The sequence below is a fragment of the Tiliqua scincoides genome, chromosome 1, assembly GCF_035046505.1.
Source record: "Tiliqua scincoides isolate rTilSci1 chromosome 1, rTilSci1.hap2, whole genome shotgun sequence".
Classification (NCBI taxonomy): Eukaryota; Metazoa; Chordata; class Lepidosauria; order Squamata; family Scincidae; genus Tiliqua; species Tiliqua scincoides.
This window is the reverse complement of record NC_089821.1, coordinates 109,251,639-109,270,429: the sequence shown is the minus strand read 5'-3', so window position 1 is coordinate 109,270,429 and position 18,791 is coordinate 109,251,639. Positions and strand designations below refer to the sequence as shown.

Sequence of the window (18,791 nt, the reverse complement as noted above, 5' to 3'; positions counted from 1 at the left end):
CATTCGTTTCCTGGCCCACTTCAAGGTGCTGGTTTTGACCTTTAAAGCCCTATACCGCTCTGGGCCAGGGTATCTTAGAGATCGCCTACTCCCGTACAATCTGGCTCGTCCTCTTTAGGTCATTAGAGAAGGCCTTTTTACAAGTGCCGCCGCCTACGTGGGGCGGCGGCAAGAAATAGGGCCTTCTCAGTAGTGGCACCAACGCTATGGAACTCCCTTCCCCTTGACTTAAGAATGGCTCCCTCTCTTGAGCTTTTTCGGCGAGGCCTGAAAATCCTTATGTTTAAACAAGCCTTCTGAGTTCTTGACCTTTTTAACATCTTTTTAACATCTTTAATATTTTTACAGGCCTGATTCTTTTATGATTTGTTGCTGCTCTATGCTCTTTTTACCGGACTATTTTTTATCTGATTGCTGTCTTTATGATATGTGTTAATGTTTTTATTTGTTTTAAATTATGTTTTTAATCTGTTTTAACCTGTTGTAAGCCACCTTGAGTCCCTCAGGGAGAAAGGCGGGGTAAAAATAAAGTTGTTGTTATTATTAATGTGTTCAAGTTGAAGTGAGAGGACAAAGTCACCTGACTACTGTGTTCACTTCAGTGTAAGAATACAGCAATACCTTCACTTTCATCACTTTGCTCTTTCAGCTGTTTTCAGTTATCACCACATTCCAAATTTTGTCCATGTGCTTTCCTCTTTCCTGTGATTTCATCCAACCTTCTGTGACTAATTGATGTTCTTATGTTTTTCTTTTATTTATGTTTATTTTGGTTTCACATGCATTTGTATGTGTTATGTCGTTATTTACATTTTTTGCCAACCAAACTAAATTTGCAAGCTAAATACGGCTATGCTTTGACTTTCATCCATTTTTTGACTTTCATTCATGCTGTGGTCCCTAATCAAGTGAAAGTGCAAGGTATTGCTGTACATAATTGTCATGGTTTGTTTTAGCTGCAGCATTTTATTTACACAGGAGTTTGGAATCTTTGGGGTATAAAAGATGAGGATGGATATTGAGTGCGGGCAGGATATGCATCTGTGCAGGGCCATGTCTCTCCATCTGCTGTAATTCTTGTTTAAAGCTTTATAAACACTTTTTATTTCTTTGGCTGAAATCCTGTTTTATTTAAGTCCCTTTGGAATTAATGGGATAAAAACATTGGACTTCAATGGACGCTACCCCTCCATTTTTTACACCATCATCTTGAGGGCTATTATCAACTTTCTTTTCACTGTTAGCACAAAATTATAATTTCAAACAAGTCATGCTCTCTGCAGTGTGTTGTGCTGTATGGTGTGCATGAAGATACATAGAACATGCACAATTCTGGAAGTAAGCTTGCAGTAAACACCAGTTCTCTAGGTAGACTTCCTTTCTCTAATGTTCAAACTAGTACTATCAATCAATTGTAATGTATACAAAGCTTTAATCATGTTTAAATTTTTAAATTATTATCTGCCGTTCTTCCATTTGAGATGATAACGTGAGATTCTACTTGTTTTTAGTGATTGAAAAAAATAACTGTATTTTGTACAGTTTGGAATCTTGTTAGAACTACAGGACCTTAGATGCTGATCCAGTGTGATCAGTAGAACAGAGCAAGTTCCAGTGTGTTTTTGCCTGTGGGTTGATGGCAGTTGGGCTATGGCTAAGTTCAAGGTATTTCATTATTGCATTTCCTTGCCCTACAGGTTTTGCTTGTTGTTAATAGTGCTAACAGCAGCAGATGAGATCAGCCTAAGTGATAGATAATGCATATACTTCTAGAACCTACCCAAATCCACCTTTGGAGAGTAATAGGGCTGCAAAAAGCCATCCACATATATGTATTTATACATAAACTGGATTTATATCTTGCTTTTCCATGGGCCTGTTCAAGCAGCTAACAGAATTATCATTGCATGATCCCGTTATGATAATTAAGTATAAAAGAATAAAACTATAAACATAATACTGATTCCTGATGGAAACTTGGGATGTGGGATTTGGCCCCTCCCTTGACTGCTATCACTTAAAAGTGATAGGAGAAATTATGGAAAATGAGGGCTGAGTTTTGTCTTTGCTGCTGGGGGGAGGGGGGAGAATGGCACTTAAAACATTGGACCTAACAATTGTCACCTGTTTTGCTGTGATGACAGGATCAGGGATGAATGTGTTCAGTACCCATCTGGTCATGTTATTATGGGTTCATTTCAACTGGTATTGCCAGGAGGACATTGACAGGTTTCTTCTAGCTCTGCCCCCCTGCTGTACCCTCGCCCTTCCTGGCTAATTAACTCTGCCAGAGCAGGACTGAACATATCACAGGTAGTGAGTGCTTCCCTTAGGGAGATGGTTTGTACACCATGAAGTGGTTCATCCTTTTGGGGGGGGGGAGGCATTCCTGGATCAGGAATTTGAACAGTTATTGCTCAGACTCAAATTTGCCATTCCTTGGCCATGACCTGGAATTGGTGGTCGTATCTCAGCTCCACGTGATTCAAGATGAGGTAGATCATTTGGATTCATTCCACTCTGGTTCCAGACCTGGCTGTGGGATAGAAGCTGCCTTGGTTGTCCTCGTGGATGACCTGCACTGGAAACATGCTGGAGGAATGCAATCCTCATGATTCTCTGGAACTTCTCAGGGACTTTCGATACCATCAGTACCTTCTGGACTGACTCTTGAACTGACAGTAAGGAGCACTACAGGTACTCCCTGACTTATGCAAGCCTCAATTTGCGTAATTTTGATTTCAGTAAAGTTTGGGCAGTGCAAGAGGAACCATCCATGCTCTCTGCTCTTTAAAGCTTGTCTCTCCCTTTGCCTTGTAAATTGGGATTGTTCCCAGCATTTCCGCTTTTATTTAAAGAGGCAGCACAGAGGAAGGGGTGAGATTGCTTTGTTCCAATCCTCAGAGCAGAGCAATCTGACCCTTAGTCTTCCCATTGGAAGAAAGAGCAGACAAGGAACTGGGAGTGCCTACACATCATAGTGGCTCTGGTTTTATCTTGAAGGTTAGTGTGGGTGTTTGGAGACTATTCTTCCCCATGACCCTTGACATCCAGAGGGTTCCATTCTGACCCCATGCTTCTAAACATCTACATGGAACCACTGGAAGAAGACATCTGGAGATTTGTGCTGAAGTGTCTGCAGAGGATTAAGTATCGCCACTCCACTGTACATTTCCACTCCCAGTTACTCTCTCTTAATGCTTACCCCAAGGAATTGGTCCATTAAGCTTTTCTTACACATGACATGGTTGCATGTAACATGTACATTTGTATTTACTATAACATTTCTTCAAAAATGTGTAACTGAATCCTCAAAGTAACTAGAAGATAAAGAAAGTAGCTTGAATGTAATATGTTAACCTTCAACTTGCTATATAGCTGCAATATCCTTTGTAGTCTCTTGTTCCTTTATGGAAATGCCTTAGCTGTATATTCACAGGATGCAGTTTGGTGTGTTCTTTTTCCCACTCTTATTACACTTTTAGGTGGCATTTTTATTTCTGACTTTGTCTCAAAATTTCACAGATGAAAACGGACATACTTTTAATATCCTGTTCTTTTACCAAAGATCACTTTGCACACCCCATTCCCATCACTGTTATGTATTGTTGACCACTGCTAGCCCACCCATGAAGCCACCTAAAACAGCTTGCGTCAGAAATCTTGCCTTGCTCTTAGGGCAGGGAAGAGGCAGTCATTGGTGCCCAGTCAAAGCTATGCTAACATTTTGAATTTCTCCATTATATTTTATGGACAGGACACACTTCCTCCCCAGGGCAGAAAAAATCCCTTCCAATAATTCCAAACAGGAACCAGGAAGTTCTGTCCTGAGACAATTGAGGAACAAAATGTGAGGATTCCTTCTGGCTTGATGAGCTGAGGTGGCCCAGTGGAGTTATTTTTGCGTTGTTTCAAAATAAGTGATTTAGAGAGGGAATATTTTAGACCAAGGTCCACCATGCCTCTTTTCAGAATTGAGGCCTGATCTGGACATACAGCAGAATTTGAGATGGAGGAATTCTGAGATGGATGAATCTCAGAATGGACTGATTCAATGAATGATCCAGTAAGTGGACTGATTCATTGTATTGGGCTGTGGGTGTGGGAATCATTTTGATTGCTCCTCTAGGTTTAAAAAAATGTTCTGCAGTCAGAGAACTAGCATAGAGAGGAGTGGGCAAGCTTCCTTCCTATAACCTTCCTTCCTGACGAGTTAGCTTGTTTTCTTGTTGGAAGCTTGGTACATAGAAAGCAGTCCAAAATAGGATCCCCCTACTTGCAGTCTGGTGATACAGTCCACTCTACGCACTCATGATTCTGCCTGTCCCTCCTGCTTCGTGTGTGGACCAGTTGTGAGCTAAGGGTCACTTAATTTTCCATTCTCAGATTTGAAGGTGCTTCTTCCCCAGTTAGACCAAAGACTGCCTCATGTCTCTCAGTTGAATAACTGAGTTTGCCTTGGGGGCAGCAGAGTGGAGTTTGATTTTGTTTTGTTAATAAGCATGGGAGGGTGGGGAGGACACAAGGGGGGGTCATTAGTGGTCCACTTGAGAGAGTCTGTTCTCCCAACTTTTTATTCCATACATTCACATAAAGATAATATAAGAATCTAAATATGGGGCTGCTGCCTTTCTCCTTTGTTTATCCTAATGCAAATATATTTGCTAAAGAGCAATCAGAGTTAATAGTCAAACTTTACAATGCACGCAGAGAGTTTCACATAAAATGTAGAACTGACTACACAGATGGCAAATGTTGATATGTAAATCTAAAACATGAAATTTTCCATTGGGGTCCAGATGGCGGCTTAATGTGCATTGTCTAACATTTATGTTTATCTTATTAAAACTGCCTTTATAAGTCCAGACTAAGCTAGCAATGTGGTTTGGAACAGATTCTGGAAGAGCATATCAGTAAATGAGGAAAAGCACCAAATGACAGTCAGCGAGTTGTTTCTAAAGGGAGAGGTGATGTGGCCCAAGCATGCTGGGAATCCATGTTATTTGCCCTGGAAGCCCTCTGGAACTGTGGGGATGCCGACAGGTACTGATTCTTCATTGGTGAGGCACAGGCACTCTCTACATGCCCAGACAGATCTTTCTTTGCTTTTTTCAGATTCTAAAACTCAGTCCTGGTGCTGAAAATGCATTCCTTAAGATTTATTGAAGCCCTCTATGATTTAAGTCCTGATGTCAATGAAAATACTGTCCCTGAATTTTTGCATTTGCCAGAATAGTTAGTTATAGCTACCTTCAATACATTTATATTCATGCTTGGATTGGTCTTTTTTAAAAAAAACAAATGGGCACACCCAGCTCCTAGTCCTGAACAAATAACTAGGATTAAATCCCTGCTCAGCCTTGAGGCTCACTGATTGACCTTGGAAAAGTCATTCTCTCAGTCTAGCGTACCTCACAGGGTCAATCAGGATAAAATGAGGGGAGAAACCACTGATACCACCCTGAGTACCTTGTAGAAAACGCAATAAAAATGTAATCAGTAATAGCAATTAATGCATTGAGACTTGCAATCTGATGCGATAGTATTTAATAACAAAAAGGTTTTATCACAGGGATTTGTTTTGGCTCATCAACATTAAAGCAATGTTTTTTCTCTTGGCTTTGATTGGCCCAGTAGTTCTATTCCTGAGCTGAAGAAACATGTGTTGGTTGAAACCTCCTCTTGAGCAAAAGATTAACTTTTACAGGTGTGGAAAGCCTTAGGCTGTTTCTTTGGGTATTCCCCTTTCTTGGATTTGCTTCCTCTGACCTAATGTGGGAACCTGTTGAACTAAAAGGAGAACAAAAGACTTTTTGCGGGCCGAGTCACATGATAGAGTAACACCATGTCTTTATTAGCAGTAAATGGTTCTTAAGGATGTGGTAAGGAGTGCTCTGAAAAGCAGACATGTGGAATGTGCTATGTACCATTTTGCACTGTTATCAACACATTCAGCCTCTCTTTGATGTTAATATGGACTTGCAGTTGGTATCAACATTTTATGTAATCTTTAAAAATGTCTAACCAACATATTTGTAGAAAATGGTCTGCATGGAAATTCACACATTAAACATCTTGTGAAAGAAGGAAAAATATCACAACTATTGGTAATTCAGTGGTTAGCATGCCTGCAAGCTGTCATATGAGACATATTTCAATGAATGGAAAAAAGTCATTAGTTTGTTACATTAAAATACTAGGTGTTTTAAAGGGTGTTGCTCCCAAATATTTCAAATATTGACTTTGCTTATTTTTTTCACTATTCTGCACAGGTTGTATAACAATTTTTATGCCAACAAGCACCTTACAGTTGGAAAAAAAAATAGCTGTACAGTAGTGCCTCGCAAGACGAAATTAATTCGTTCCGCGAGTTGTTTCGTATTGCAAAATTTTTGTCTTACGAAGCGCGATTTAAAACAAACCAAAACAAAAAAATGCAAAAAAATTTGTCTTGTGAAGCACGGCCATAGAAAAATTCGTCTTGCGAGTTTTTCGTTGCGCGAGGCATTCGTCTTGCGAGGCATATTTCTGCCATAAAGTGTTTCTATTTTAAACCAGGCTGCTTCTTGCCTGGCCTTTTAGAGTTGATTTTTACTTTCTATTTATTTCTGTTGCAATTCAAAACTACAAGTTAGAGAAGACCTGTAGTTGTCTAGCATGTGAAGGACTATAGAGAAAGCACTTAACTAGGTAATCACCTTTTTGTAGCAGGAAAACCCTTAGTAATGACACCCTGAAAATAAATAATTTAGAAATGGAATCTAAAATCCAGATCCTGCAGTTTTATCCAGAACATATTGTAAATGCTCAGAGATGAAGCAGCCATTTCAAATCTGCTATGAGAGAAGGGGGTGAGCAGCTGGTAAACTACTGGCCCTTAATGAAGAAGCCTTGCCATATTGCAGTAACTTCAATTACTGCCAGACGTAATTAGTTCATCTTACCTTGCCAATCTGTAGGGACCAAATTCTTGTCGTGGGCAACCATAGTGACTGTTTTAATTCTTTATTGTTGCCCAATATAGTGAAATTTGGCATCTCAGTTCAAGAGATTTTAAATATACTTTAATTGGAGATATAACGTTAATTCCTGAATTTTGGTGAACACAGGCATGCACATAAAAAAACACATAAGAATTAGCTTGATTGGATGAGACTAGAGATTCACTAGGTTCAGCAGTTATGTTTCCAGAAGTGACCACATATACCTCTGGAAAGCATAACAGGGCAGGAAGATACCAACCCTTCCCTGTTGTTTGATCCCACTACCTGCATGCTGCCTCTGAGCATGGAACTTCCATGTAGCAGTTATGACTAATAGCTGTTGACAGATGGTTCTTCTAGGAATTTGTCTCAGAGCCCAGTACTACCCAGGTTTCCAGCATTGATGCAGCTGTGCCATTGGGTGAGAACTTCATCCTGGAGGAGGCAGTCATGGAGGCTTCCTCACAGAAAGGGAATGTTGTTCCTGTACTTTGGGGCTGCATCGCAGCTGCATCAGTGCTGGAAAGCTGGATAGGGTTGGGCCTTAAGCTGCCTAAGCCAGCATTCATCACAGTATGTAGTGGTAACAAATTACATTCATTAATGATACATTTTGCAACAAAGTTCTTTTGGTCCCTCTCAGACTTACTAGCAATCAATTTCATTGGGTGATTTTAATCACTAGAGGGACCATCGGTGACCACACACTGATCCAGGGCGGTGGCACTTAGTGCTTAGCTCACACTCCCTTCCCTTGTTTGGATACACAGCTTGCCAGGGTAAGCCTTGGTAGCTTGAATCTGCTGTCACTAGCCCAAGTGATCAGGGGCTCCCCAGGCAGAATGCTTCTCCTACAATATTGAACCTCAAGGATTTCTATCAAAATCACTCTTGCACTAGTGCCTGCATAGCGAAAAGCCATGACAACCCACTGATTTTTCCTTAAAAAAAGACTTGGAATAATATGCAAAAAGTTTATTAAAATACTGATAAAAGAAAAAGGAAATAACAAAATCAAGTGAGCAAGAGAAAAAGGTAAAAAGAATGGACTTTTAGAATTCTGTCATCATACTAGATACCAGCTGATGGTGCTGAGGCACTGTGGAATCTCACACATGTGTGATTTAACTTGTCTTTGCCGGGAATTTTAAAAGAGCTTGTAAAGCAACAGCATGGTGTAAAGAAGACAACATTAAAATCCACATAAAATTAACAATTCTGATTAATAACTGGCCCATCATTGCACCTGGATGGAACTGCCAGCCCTTGTCCTCACCTCCACAAGGATGGTAGGCTGTCCCTGCTGCTTTTCTCAATGGCCAGAGGAAAGAAAAGGAGAGTCCCCATTTGGTCAGGGTTTTACCCCTATGGCTGAAGTGACACAGGGAGCAATCCTAACCCACTTTCCAGCACTGCATAAGGGCAACGCAGCTCCGAGGTAAGGGAACAAACATTCCCTTGTTTTGAGGATGCTTCCGTGAGTGGCACCCAACTATAGGATGCAGCACATGTCCCATTGGCACAGCTGTGCCAGTGCTGGAAAGTTTGTTAGTGTTTGGGCATAATCTGTTATCTGATCTCCACATTTACCCTTCCTGGAGAGCAGCCAATCCAGGCACTGGCTTTTCTTGGAACTCCTCAGAACCAGTTTTGCTGGTTTGCAATTTACACTTCTTTTCCTTTACAGGCAAGGAATGCATTCCTTTTCATGCAAATTGTCTGTAAATAGCATTCCAGCTCTGGATCAGATTTGCATATCTCCCCCCACTCTTTCCTAGCAGCTTCTGCAAGGTTTATCAGAAAAGCTGCAGAGGGAGGGGTAACTGCACCAAACCATGAGGAACACACAGAGAAACAGGCAAAAGAGGACTTGTAAACTCAAAGAAATATAGCTACTTCATAAGTAGAGGTGTTTGAAAATGGTGTTACTTTGTTTACTCAGAAGTAATCCCATTGTGTTCAGTAAGACTTAGCCATACTTCTATCTTACCAGAACTTCTCCCTGTGATTTTTAAACCCTGGCTGCCCATGGTTTTACAATATGGAAAGTCTCCCCATGTTCCATACAGCCCCCCCCCAATCCATGGATCTCATATCTGTAGTTTCACTAATCCTCTGTTCTCAAATTCCCCCTTTGCACTCATGACACATCTGTCTTCACAGCAAGAACCTAGACTTATAGAGGGACTCTACAGGAGGTGATAATGAAAATGTTAATAGGAAGTCCTCTGCTGTCCACTGCCTGTAAGTGTTCTCACCATCACATCCTGTAGTGTTCCTCGCAGCCTGCTTCATGTTCCAAAGCGAAAGGAAGAGAAATCTTCCTTTTGCAAACAAAATAAGGTGAGTGATGAGTGTGAAAGGGGGAATTTGAAAAGGTTTCATTGCTATTGGTGGTTTTGGGTATCTGTGGTAGCAGCAGGAACCTATCACCCTTGGATATGGGGTGGGGAACACCTCCACTTGTCTCTGCAGACAATCACTCAATACAGGGATGCGTAGGGAACATGGCTAAAATGTATGCCATCACAGGCTAGTTGGCACACTCTCCATTTTACCCAGCACAAGTCCATTGTATTTATTTTTTTATTTAATAAATGTGTGCCCAGGTTTAGAATACTTGAATAAAATTTTTAAAATTAAACATTTTTTTGCCTTCTCTGTAGCCACATATATTTATACCTGTCTATTGAGGCTTTCACTTAATTCCCGATATGACTGTAGCCCCAAAAAGCTTTTTCTGGATTTTTTTTTTAAGTCTTTAAGGTATTACAAGACTCTTTGTTGTTTTTGAATAGGATTAGAAACTTTTCTCCATCTAGCCTTTCCCTGTAAATGCTGACACTCCCAGATGATCTTAGCAAATATCCAAAAACTCAGGTAATATTCGTGAATGTTGACAAGGATCTCAACGTGATGGTGAGCATTCATCCATGGATACCTGAAAAATGGGGAAGTATCTATATTTTGGTAGTCACAAAATTAACCCAAGTCAGCTTCCATGTGTGAATGTCAACACTCACTGTGACCCTGTTTTGTTCTTGCCTATTTTGCCTTATTTTTGAACTCTACTAACTCCTCCAAAGCTTGAGTAGGTTCAGCAGCCTAAGAGCTGCTGGGACAGCCTTCTGCTATAATAGGGCTCCATGCACTTGGTGGTGGTGGGAGACTTTAGAGGGAACACTGGTCCTCTGTAGACTACGTGTTGGACGACTCCATGCAGTTGTGCACTGCCAGACCAGAAACAGAGAATAAGAAAGGCAAGTGTAAATTGTTCAGAAAGGGGCAATAAAGAGGTCGCTGCTTGGCCTCCTCAGTTAAAATAAGCTAATAAAATAATTACTTTTAAAATGGGAAATTTAATTATTCTTAGTTCCAAGTATTGGCGCTATGACACAGGGGAGCATTTAATGACCTTGAATCTAAAACAGTGGTTCCCAAAGTTCTACTTGGACATTGGGACCACAGATAATGTGTGTCCCAACAACACTGCAGTGATCATGGAACTGTGGGAATCTGGGTGTTTTTGCCTTACCTGGAGGGTTGAGCTGGCCTCAGGGAGGGTCCAGAAGTTCCACAGCCCCCTCTGCGGGACTCTCTGATGCTAGAAATCGCTCCATTTGAGTTTTTGCACAAAAACTGGAAGTGTGCTCAGAACCCTAAATGGAGCGATTTCTAGCATTAGGGAGATCTGCAGAGGGAGCTGCGGAACTTCCAGACTTTCCCTGAGGTCAGCATGGCTCCCCCAGGTAAGGCGAAAAGCCCTTGGGTTCCCACGGTGTAGCAATTGCTGCAGCACCTTTGGAACACCTGTTAGAGATAATTGGGCAAAACACAGAGATAGCAGAAGCGCAAACCGGCAGCTGCAGTGTGTGGTGCTCAGAGCACAGGGAAGAACGCCAAAAAAAGGAGGCAAGACCCAGGGAAGTACCAACACCAGAGTCTATTTACAGGCAGTATTTACAGGTAGAAGGCAGTTCCAAAAATCAGCAAGCAGAGGCAGTCCAGCAAACAGTCCAAGTAGTCAGTAAATCAGGTATCCATCCAGCAGAGATTCATTCAGCAACTCACTCCTACAACTCACCCAGTGGAGTGTGCTTGTTGGCCATTTATACTCCTGTCAGCCAATGGGAAAGGCCATGACCTCATCCCTGAGGAATGTCATTGCATCATCCTGGGTGGGGATTGCATTAGTTTTTCCCATCTCTCCTTGTTCTGTGCAATGACTCAGCACTTTGCCCTGATTGGTCCTTGCCCCATTGTCTGACAGGTATGCTTACATTTGCTTATACACAGCAGCAGTCTGGTAGGCCTGCCTTATCCAGCCACCAAATTGCCTTGCTGTATGGGGCACATACTGTAACACACCCCTTACTGGGCCACTCTCCTTAAGGGGGAATGGACCAGTTCTGCTTTCTTATAGTGGAAAATTTCGGAACCACTGGTCTAAAACATTGTCTTCACATTGGATACTGCAGGAAATTAGGTAACTTTTTTCAAAGTTGTCCAGTGAATTGAAGGCAGAAGTGGGATTTGAACCTAGCCACTCTGTTGTATTGTACTTGAACACTCCTGTTACAGTTGAACTCTGATTTCAGTGGGATAGAGCAAAATATGTACTTAAATGATTGGATTGTACCCCAAGTTAATAGACTTTAGCTACAAGTAATTTCTTGGAGTGCAAGAAAAATATTAAGATATCTTCTAATGCGTGCAGCTGCTTTGTAGCTTCCATGGATCATGGGCAGTTTAATTCTGTGGGGAAAGTAATGCCTATATAGGATGAATAATATTGTAAAAGTGAGCTTCCGTTTTTAATAAGGTAATTAGAAAGTTCCAAATGATGAGTTAGGAGCATTTTATGATCTTTGGTTTTGGTCATATTTCAGCCCTGGAATCCATTGAGTAGGAGAATAATTTTTTTTAACAATTATGAAATAAGAGTACTTATAAGATAATCAAGAGGCAGTTTGTGAATAATTAGCTGAGATAAATCTGATTTTTACAAATTAGCTGAACTTAGAGAAGAATATCTGATCTCAGACTATTTGTTCTTTGTGAAGATCACTGAACGGTTATGACTTATGAGTTAGAAATATGAAGATCTATTATCCTGTTTATTTTTTAACTAAAAGCATTTGGGAACATTATCTGTAATAGAATTGCATTTAAAACTATGTATTGGTGCTAATTACTACATCTCATTAGTACATTCCTTGGAAGCTGTAATGTACATGGAAATTAATCCTATTCATGCTCACTCATAAGTGAACCCCACTAAATTTAATGTTTAGGATTACAGTCATGCGACCCAATTTAAGCTATATTAGTCTGATGCAGAAAAAACAGTTTTGTGGCACATTAAAGATTAACAAATTGATTGGAACATAGCTTTTGTGGACTATAGTCCATTTCATCATATGTATGAAGCCTTGTCCTGGTTGGTAGGTCATAATTTTTATTTGTACACACGGAGGACAAATTACACAGGACAGTCAATGACCATGATTTCATTTTATTTCATGGCTGTCTGACCCAAGTATTTTATATTGTTGTTCTTTTTCTCTACTGCAGTGGTTCTCAAAACTTTTAAGCAACAGAACTCAATATTTTAGAATGACTATCTGTTGGGACCCACCAGAAATGATGCCATGGCCAGAAGTGACATCATCAAGCAGGAAAATTAATGCCCCCATACAACAAAATCAAAACTAAGTAAATTAAAAATTTACAGTAAATATAAATAAAAATTTATTTAAAATAAGAAGAATCCTCCTAACTCCTCCAAGCAGTTGCTGATCTTTTTAATTTCCCAAACATCCCAAAGGCTGCAATCCTATCCATGCTTACCCAGGAGTAAATTCCATTGACTATCATTGTTAAATCCATATACATAGTAGCCTGCTAAAAGTACAGATCTGTAACCTTTCCCCAAATGCAGTCACATACCACTGTTGGCAACCTTCAGTCTCGGAAGACTATGGTGTCACGCTCTGAATGGTGGTTCTGGAACAGAGTGTCCTCTCCAGTGCGCGAAGCCTGGGTAAAGTAGGTATGGAGGATAGGCTGTTACCCATGCAGCAAATCCCCCTTCTCCACATCGCTGAAATGGTCCAATGGAAAGGCAGAGGCCAATACGGTTGGTTCCAGCGGCGTCGCAGGAGTTGCCAGAACATGACTGTGTTCAGCCATGAACTGCCTCAGGGACTCCGGCTCCAGATTTTGCCTTGAGGTTGACTCCTGAAGCCTTTTCCATAACTGGATGTAGCCACAAGGCAGTGGAGGTTTGGGATCAGAGTTTTCCTTCTCTCAGATGAGCTGCCTTCCCAGGCTGACAAGTCCCATCTACCTGGTGGCTGTTTAGTCGCCTCTTACGACAGGTACAGGCAAACTGAGGGCCTATTCTTATCCCCAGCCCGCAGGGGTAATACCATGGCAGCATCAAGTCTAATAGATTAAAAATAGAATACACATGGAAATGAATGGGGGCCCACCTGAAATTGGCTTGTGACTAATCCAGTGGTTCCCAACCCACAATTTGAGAAACACTGAATACATTCCAGGTTTTGTGAGGGTGTGTGCTTAACCACCTTTTTTAATTCTTAGGGTACCACAAGACTCTGTTGTTTTTGAGTTTAACAGTGCTTTAGCTATGGAAGCTGCAATGCTAAAGTCACTAGGAAGTAACAAATTCCTTTGAATTCAATGCAACTAGTTTTCTGGATAAACATGCTTATTGTGACACAAGTGTTCAAGCTTGCAGCCTTGATGACGTTTCCTTAGTTACTAGCTGCCCAGTGTTGTACTTAAAACGTATTTTTCATTAAATAGAGATTTAAGGTATGCTTTGGGCTGAGACTACAATTTCTAGTAATAGCTTCTGGTCCAACAGGATGCCACTGCTCATGGATCTTGTACTTTTAATTGTAATTGGCTTAGACAAGATGGCAACTCTTCAAAAAAATGAAAAGTTCAAACATCTAACTTTTTTTCTGTTTTATACACACAGGATATGAGTCTGATTGACATTCTCTGGAGGCAAGATATAGATCTTGGAGCAAGGCGTGAAGTTTTTGATTTCAACCAAAGACAAAAGGAATATGAGTTTGAGAAGCAAAAGAAACTTGAAAGAGAGAGACAAGAACAGCTCCAGAAAGAGGAAGAAAAAGCCTTCCTAGCTCAGCTGCAGCTTGATGAAGAAACAGGGGAATTTGTTCCTATCCAGCATGCTCAAGCCCTTGAACCAGGGAATGCAGGCATAGCCAGTAAATATTCACAGGTGACATTCCCCACTCTTCTTTTCTGCATGTGGTGCATTTTTCTTGTTTTAATAAGGATAGAAAAGTTCCGATTTACTGAAGCAGAGTACTGTATACTTTAAGAAAAATCTAATTGTTTTAATGTTTCCTATACAGGATGTACAAGTTTCCATACAAGATGCAGATGATTTGTCCTTTGATGACTGCATGCAATTTTTGGCAGAACCTTTCTTGTTTGTAGATGACAATGAGGTAAACCATCAAATTGAGCTTTGATCTAAATATAGTGTCCTCAGCTGCAGTGTCCTTTTTGCTGTTAATATGCCCATGCTCTAAGCCACTGACTCATTGAATGCTGTGAATATGTTTTGAAAGACCAATGGCAGGGTTATAGGTTAAGAACCTACTGGGCTTCAAGCATAACTGATAAAGATCTGTTTCATTACATTCCAGTCTTCCTCAGTGGAATTTCAGCAAGTGTCACCTGAGATTGATAGCAACCAAGCCTTTGTTGATGCTAACCAGATGCAGACACTTGATTCTTCTGTCCTTCAGTCCACCATTCCAGAGGCAATGGTTGCTGATGTTGAGTGTACACAAGACATAGAACAAGTGTGGGAAGAACTCTTGTCTATTCCAGAGCTACAGGTAATAGCTACAGTTCAAGTATTTTGGACAGATGCTTATTGAAAAAAAATGACAATCCAAAGTTTTCACATTTCTGACGTTAGGTTTGAGAAGCCCTCAAGTAGTGTTCACACAGCAATTCACTAAAACAGATTGTCAAAACTATCTTTTAAAGATAGAATTTGAGAATGTTCAGGCAACTATGAGAATTACTAAAAATAATGGATAAATGCATTTTCCAAGTTTGTTTAGGGTTGTTTATTTACTTAAGACTAAGCCCCACTGAACTTACATTTCTGCCACAGGTGTACACATTTGGTTCCTGCTGCGTATATGCAATGTTGGGCAGAAATAGTGTAATGGGATTTCTGTGTAATCATGCTTAGAATTGTACTGTACATCTTGCTTTCTTTTCCTAAATATTTCTTGGGGCCTATTAAAGACAATGCACTGGATATTTAAGGAAAAAAAATCTACATTTAAAGCACTTACTAGATGTTGAACAGAAACTCAGATTTGATATGTAGTTCTATTCTCGCAGTACGCCCAAGATAGACCCAATAGGCTGTCCAGTCCCTGCATAAAATTAGTAGGGTGAATAACCTTTCACTTTAATCCAGGTGAGGCAATTTTTTGGTAGCAAGAAAAGCAGAACTCTTGACACACCACTATTAACTGAGTGCAGTTAATAGTTTTATTAACTGAGATGCAGTGACATTCATTCTCTAAAGCAGGGGTTTCCAAACTTTTTGGCAAGATTGCCACATGAAATATCTGGCGCAGTGCAGAGGGCTGGGAAAAAAATGTGAATAAATAAATTGAAGATGGAACTTAGATGAATGAATAAATGGGCTCACTCACTCAGCCTCTCCAGCCTTCAGAACACCCTCCAGATACAAGAGTACAGCTCTGGTCATGTTTAGTTGAGTGGGCCAGAGGCTTTCAGGGGACAAGAGGCTTGCTGTGGGCCGCATCTGGCTCCTGGGCCGGGGTTTGGAGACCCCTGCTCTAAAGAGTAGTTTTTAAAAGCCTAAAAAGATGGCATGAAAGTGGAAAATTGTCACTTATTAGCAGGCAGTGTCCATGACAATTGTATTCTGCTGGTTTTCAGTATGAATGAGCATAGTAATTAGAGAAATACTATTTTCCTAAAAGGCACAATATTCTTATATGCAGGGAAAATGCAAATTGTAAGACACATATGCTCTCTTTCAGGAAGCTGTATTGAGTGCTTGGAAGAACTTTCTCTTTAGGGATCACATACTGTATATTGTGTTTGCATTCAATCCCACTAAAGCTCTAGGCCACTATTTCTCTTACACAAAAACTGACAGTTTGTTTTCACTGTGCCAGAACCCCATTGGCTATTTTCATTGCAGTGTCCTGGGCAATTTGTTTACTAAAGTGCAGGTAAATGAAAAAGCAGAATACTGAAATACTTTGCAACTCTCCCGCTCCCCTCTACCAATTCACACTCTTCATAGAAGATTCTAGAGGGTAAAAGGAGCACTGAAATTACCAAAATCCCTCCCCTGCTTTGCCTAGACAGGTCCTTTAGCCTCAGCAAGCTATAAAGGGAGAAGACTTGAACAGCATCCCAGGCCCACATATCTAGAGCACTAGTGTTGCATGGATAGAACAATTGTACTGTATGTAGCAATGTAAGCTTGTATGGTATTGAACTTCTTTATTAAACTTTCTTTATAGTGTCTTAAAATTCAAAATGACAACCTGGCTGAAATAACTTCAAACATATGCTCAGAAACCACACCATCAGAGGCCGATATTAACTTTACATTCTATGATTCGTTACCCACTATGGAAAAAGTAGCTAACTGCAATTCAGAGTTCCTCAGCCCCTTGGAAGTTTCCTATGCCAACATTTTACTTCCTGATCATAGTCAAAGTAATAGTTCACCTCCAAGTACAGATTTTTGTGAAGATTTTTACTCTTTTATGGATGAAAAGATGAACAGCAGCATGTCTCCACCAACAGATTTTATGGAGCAGGTATTTAGCGGCTTTTTAAATGAACCAATTGACCTCTCTGATTTTGCTCAGTGCAAAGCATTTAAGCATGATCTTGAAGAAAATGCCCCAGAATGCAATGATTCCAACTCTGGCATTTCACTCAACACAAGTCCCAGGATAACATCTCCAGCTCATTCTGTTACATCCTCCTCCTTCTATACAGATACAGGTTTTGGATACAGTGATTCTGAAATGGAAGACACAGAGAGTGCCCCTGGAAGTGTGCAACAGAGCAGTGCTAAAATGCATCCATTTCAGTTACTTGGTTCAGCTTTTCCAACTCCTGGCCTAAATCCTCAGCAGGATGACTTGCAACTCAGCCATGCACCCAAAAAAGAGTTGCCTGCAAGCCCAGGTCATGTCAAAGCTCCATTTATGAAAGACAAATTCTACAGCAATCCTGATGCCCATTTCACCAGAGATGAGCTTAAAGCAAAAGCTCTGCATATCCCTTTCTCTGTTGAAAAAATTATCAACCTCCCTGTGGATGACTTCAATGAAATGATGTCTAAGGAGCATTTTAATGAAGCCCAGCTTACTCTTATCCGTGATATACGCAGAAGAGGCAAAAACAAAGTGGCTGCTCAAAACTGCCGTAAAAGAAAACTGGAAAATATAGCAGAGTTGGAGTATGACTTGGACCATCTTAAGGATGAGAGAGAGAAGCTCCTTAAAGAGAAAGGAGAGAATGACAAAAGCCTGTGCCTGCTGAAAAAACAGTTGAGCACTCTCTATCTTGAGGTCTTCAGCATGCTCCGGGATGAAAATGGGAAGCCTTACTCACCCAATGATTACTCACTGCAGCAAACAAGAGATGGCAGCATCTTTCTCATTCCAAAGAGCAAGAAGTCAGAGACTAAGTTTTGAAGCTCAGGGAGATGTTTCTCAGAATTATTTTTCTAGTAGTAGGTCTTCCAGAGTGCAAAATGCAGAATTTGTCCTATTTTCCAAGTGATCATATCGAACCATTTCTTTAGAGTTAAGTATATGTATACAGTTAATCATTACTGCAAGAGAAATGTATGCGCAATGGGCAACACTTTTATAAGACACTTTTATACAAATACAACCCAACTTCTTTCTGCTCTAGTGTAAATATTTAAAGATCTTATTTATATAGTTATATAGAGTTTCTTATAGTCAGATATGTATCATTGATTTAAGATTTGTAATCCTACTTTATCTACAAGACCAATGTTTCCAGTTATACCATTTTATAAATATGAATGAAGTTTGCTGTTTCTTATAAATTTCTATTTTCTTTGCTTTAATATAAAAGCTTGAACGTAGTGTAAACACACATAGTTAAAATTATGGCACAATCCAGCCAATGTTTAGCACTTTGAAGGCCCAGTATTTTCAAGGGAAAAATTAAACACTCCTGTTGAAAGTAGTGGAGCTCCAAGGTGCAAAACTTTGGCAATTCAGTGCCCTTAAAGTTTAGTTTTGCATACACATGTATGCTGCAAGTAATGCTAATCTTTTGATTTCATACTTTTAAAATAAAAGTGTGTATACTTCTAGTACAATTTGTTTCATTAGAATATAGTATCTCTTTGGTTTATCCTTAAACAGACTAAAGCAGCGGTTCACACATTTAGCACTGGGACCCATTTTTTAGAATGAGAATCTGTCAGGACCCACCTAAGTGATGTCATGACCAGAAGTGACATCATCAAGCAATCCTATCCACACTTACCCAGGAGTAAGTTCTATTTACTATCATTGTTAAAAGCATATACATAGTAGCCTGTTAAAAATTCAGATCTGTAACATTTTCCCAAATGCAGTCACATACCATGGTAGCATCAAGTCTAACAGATTAAAAATAAAATATTGAAATGAATGGGGAACCACCTGAAATTGCCTCCCAACCCACAGTTTGAGAAAT

General features: G+C 40.2%; 1 protein-coding gene across 1 annotated transcript in view; it reads left to right on the top strand.

Moving 5' to 3' along the window:
• NFE2L2 (NFE2 like bZIP transcription factor 2) overlaps positions 1–18,423 on the top strand; it is a 29,781-nt gene extending 11,358 nt beyond the window's left edge. Inside the window, exons 2-5 of the mRNA XM_066612317.1 lie at positions 13,993–14,262; positions 14,399–14,494; positions 14,696–14,890; positions 16,577–18,423. Of these exons, the coding sequence (XP_066468414.1) occupies positions 13,993–14,262; positions 14,399–14,494; positions 14,696–14,890; positions 16,577–17,767 (1,752 nt within the window). The 3' untranslated portion in view covers positions 17,768–18,423. The remainder of the gene's footprint in view (positions 1–13,992; positions 14,263–14,398; positions 14,495–14,695; positions 14,891–16,576) is intronic.
• The last annotated feature ends 368 nt before the right edge of the window (positions 18,424–18,791 follow it).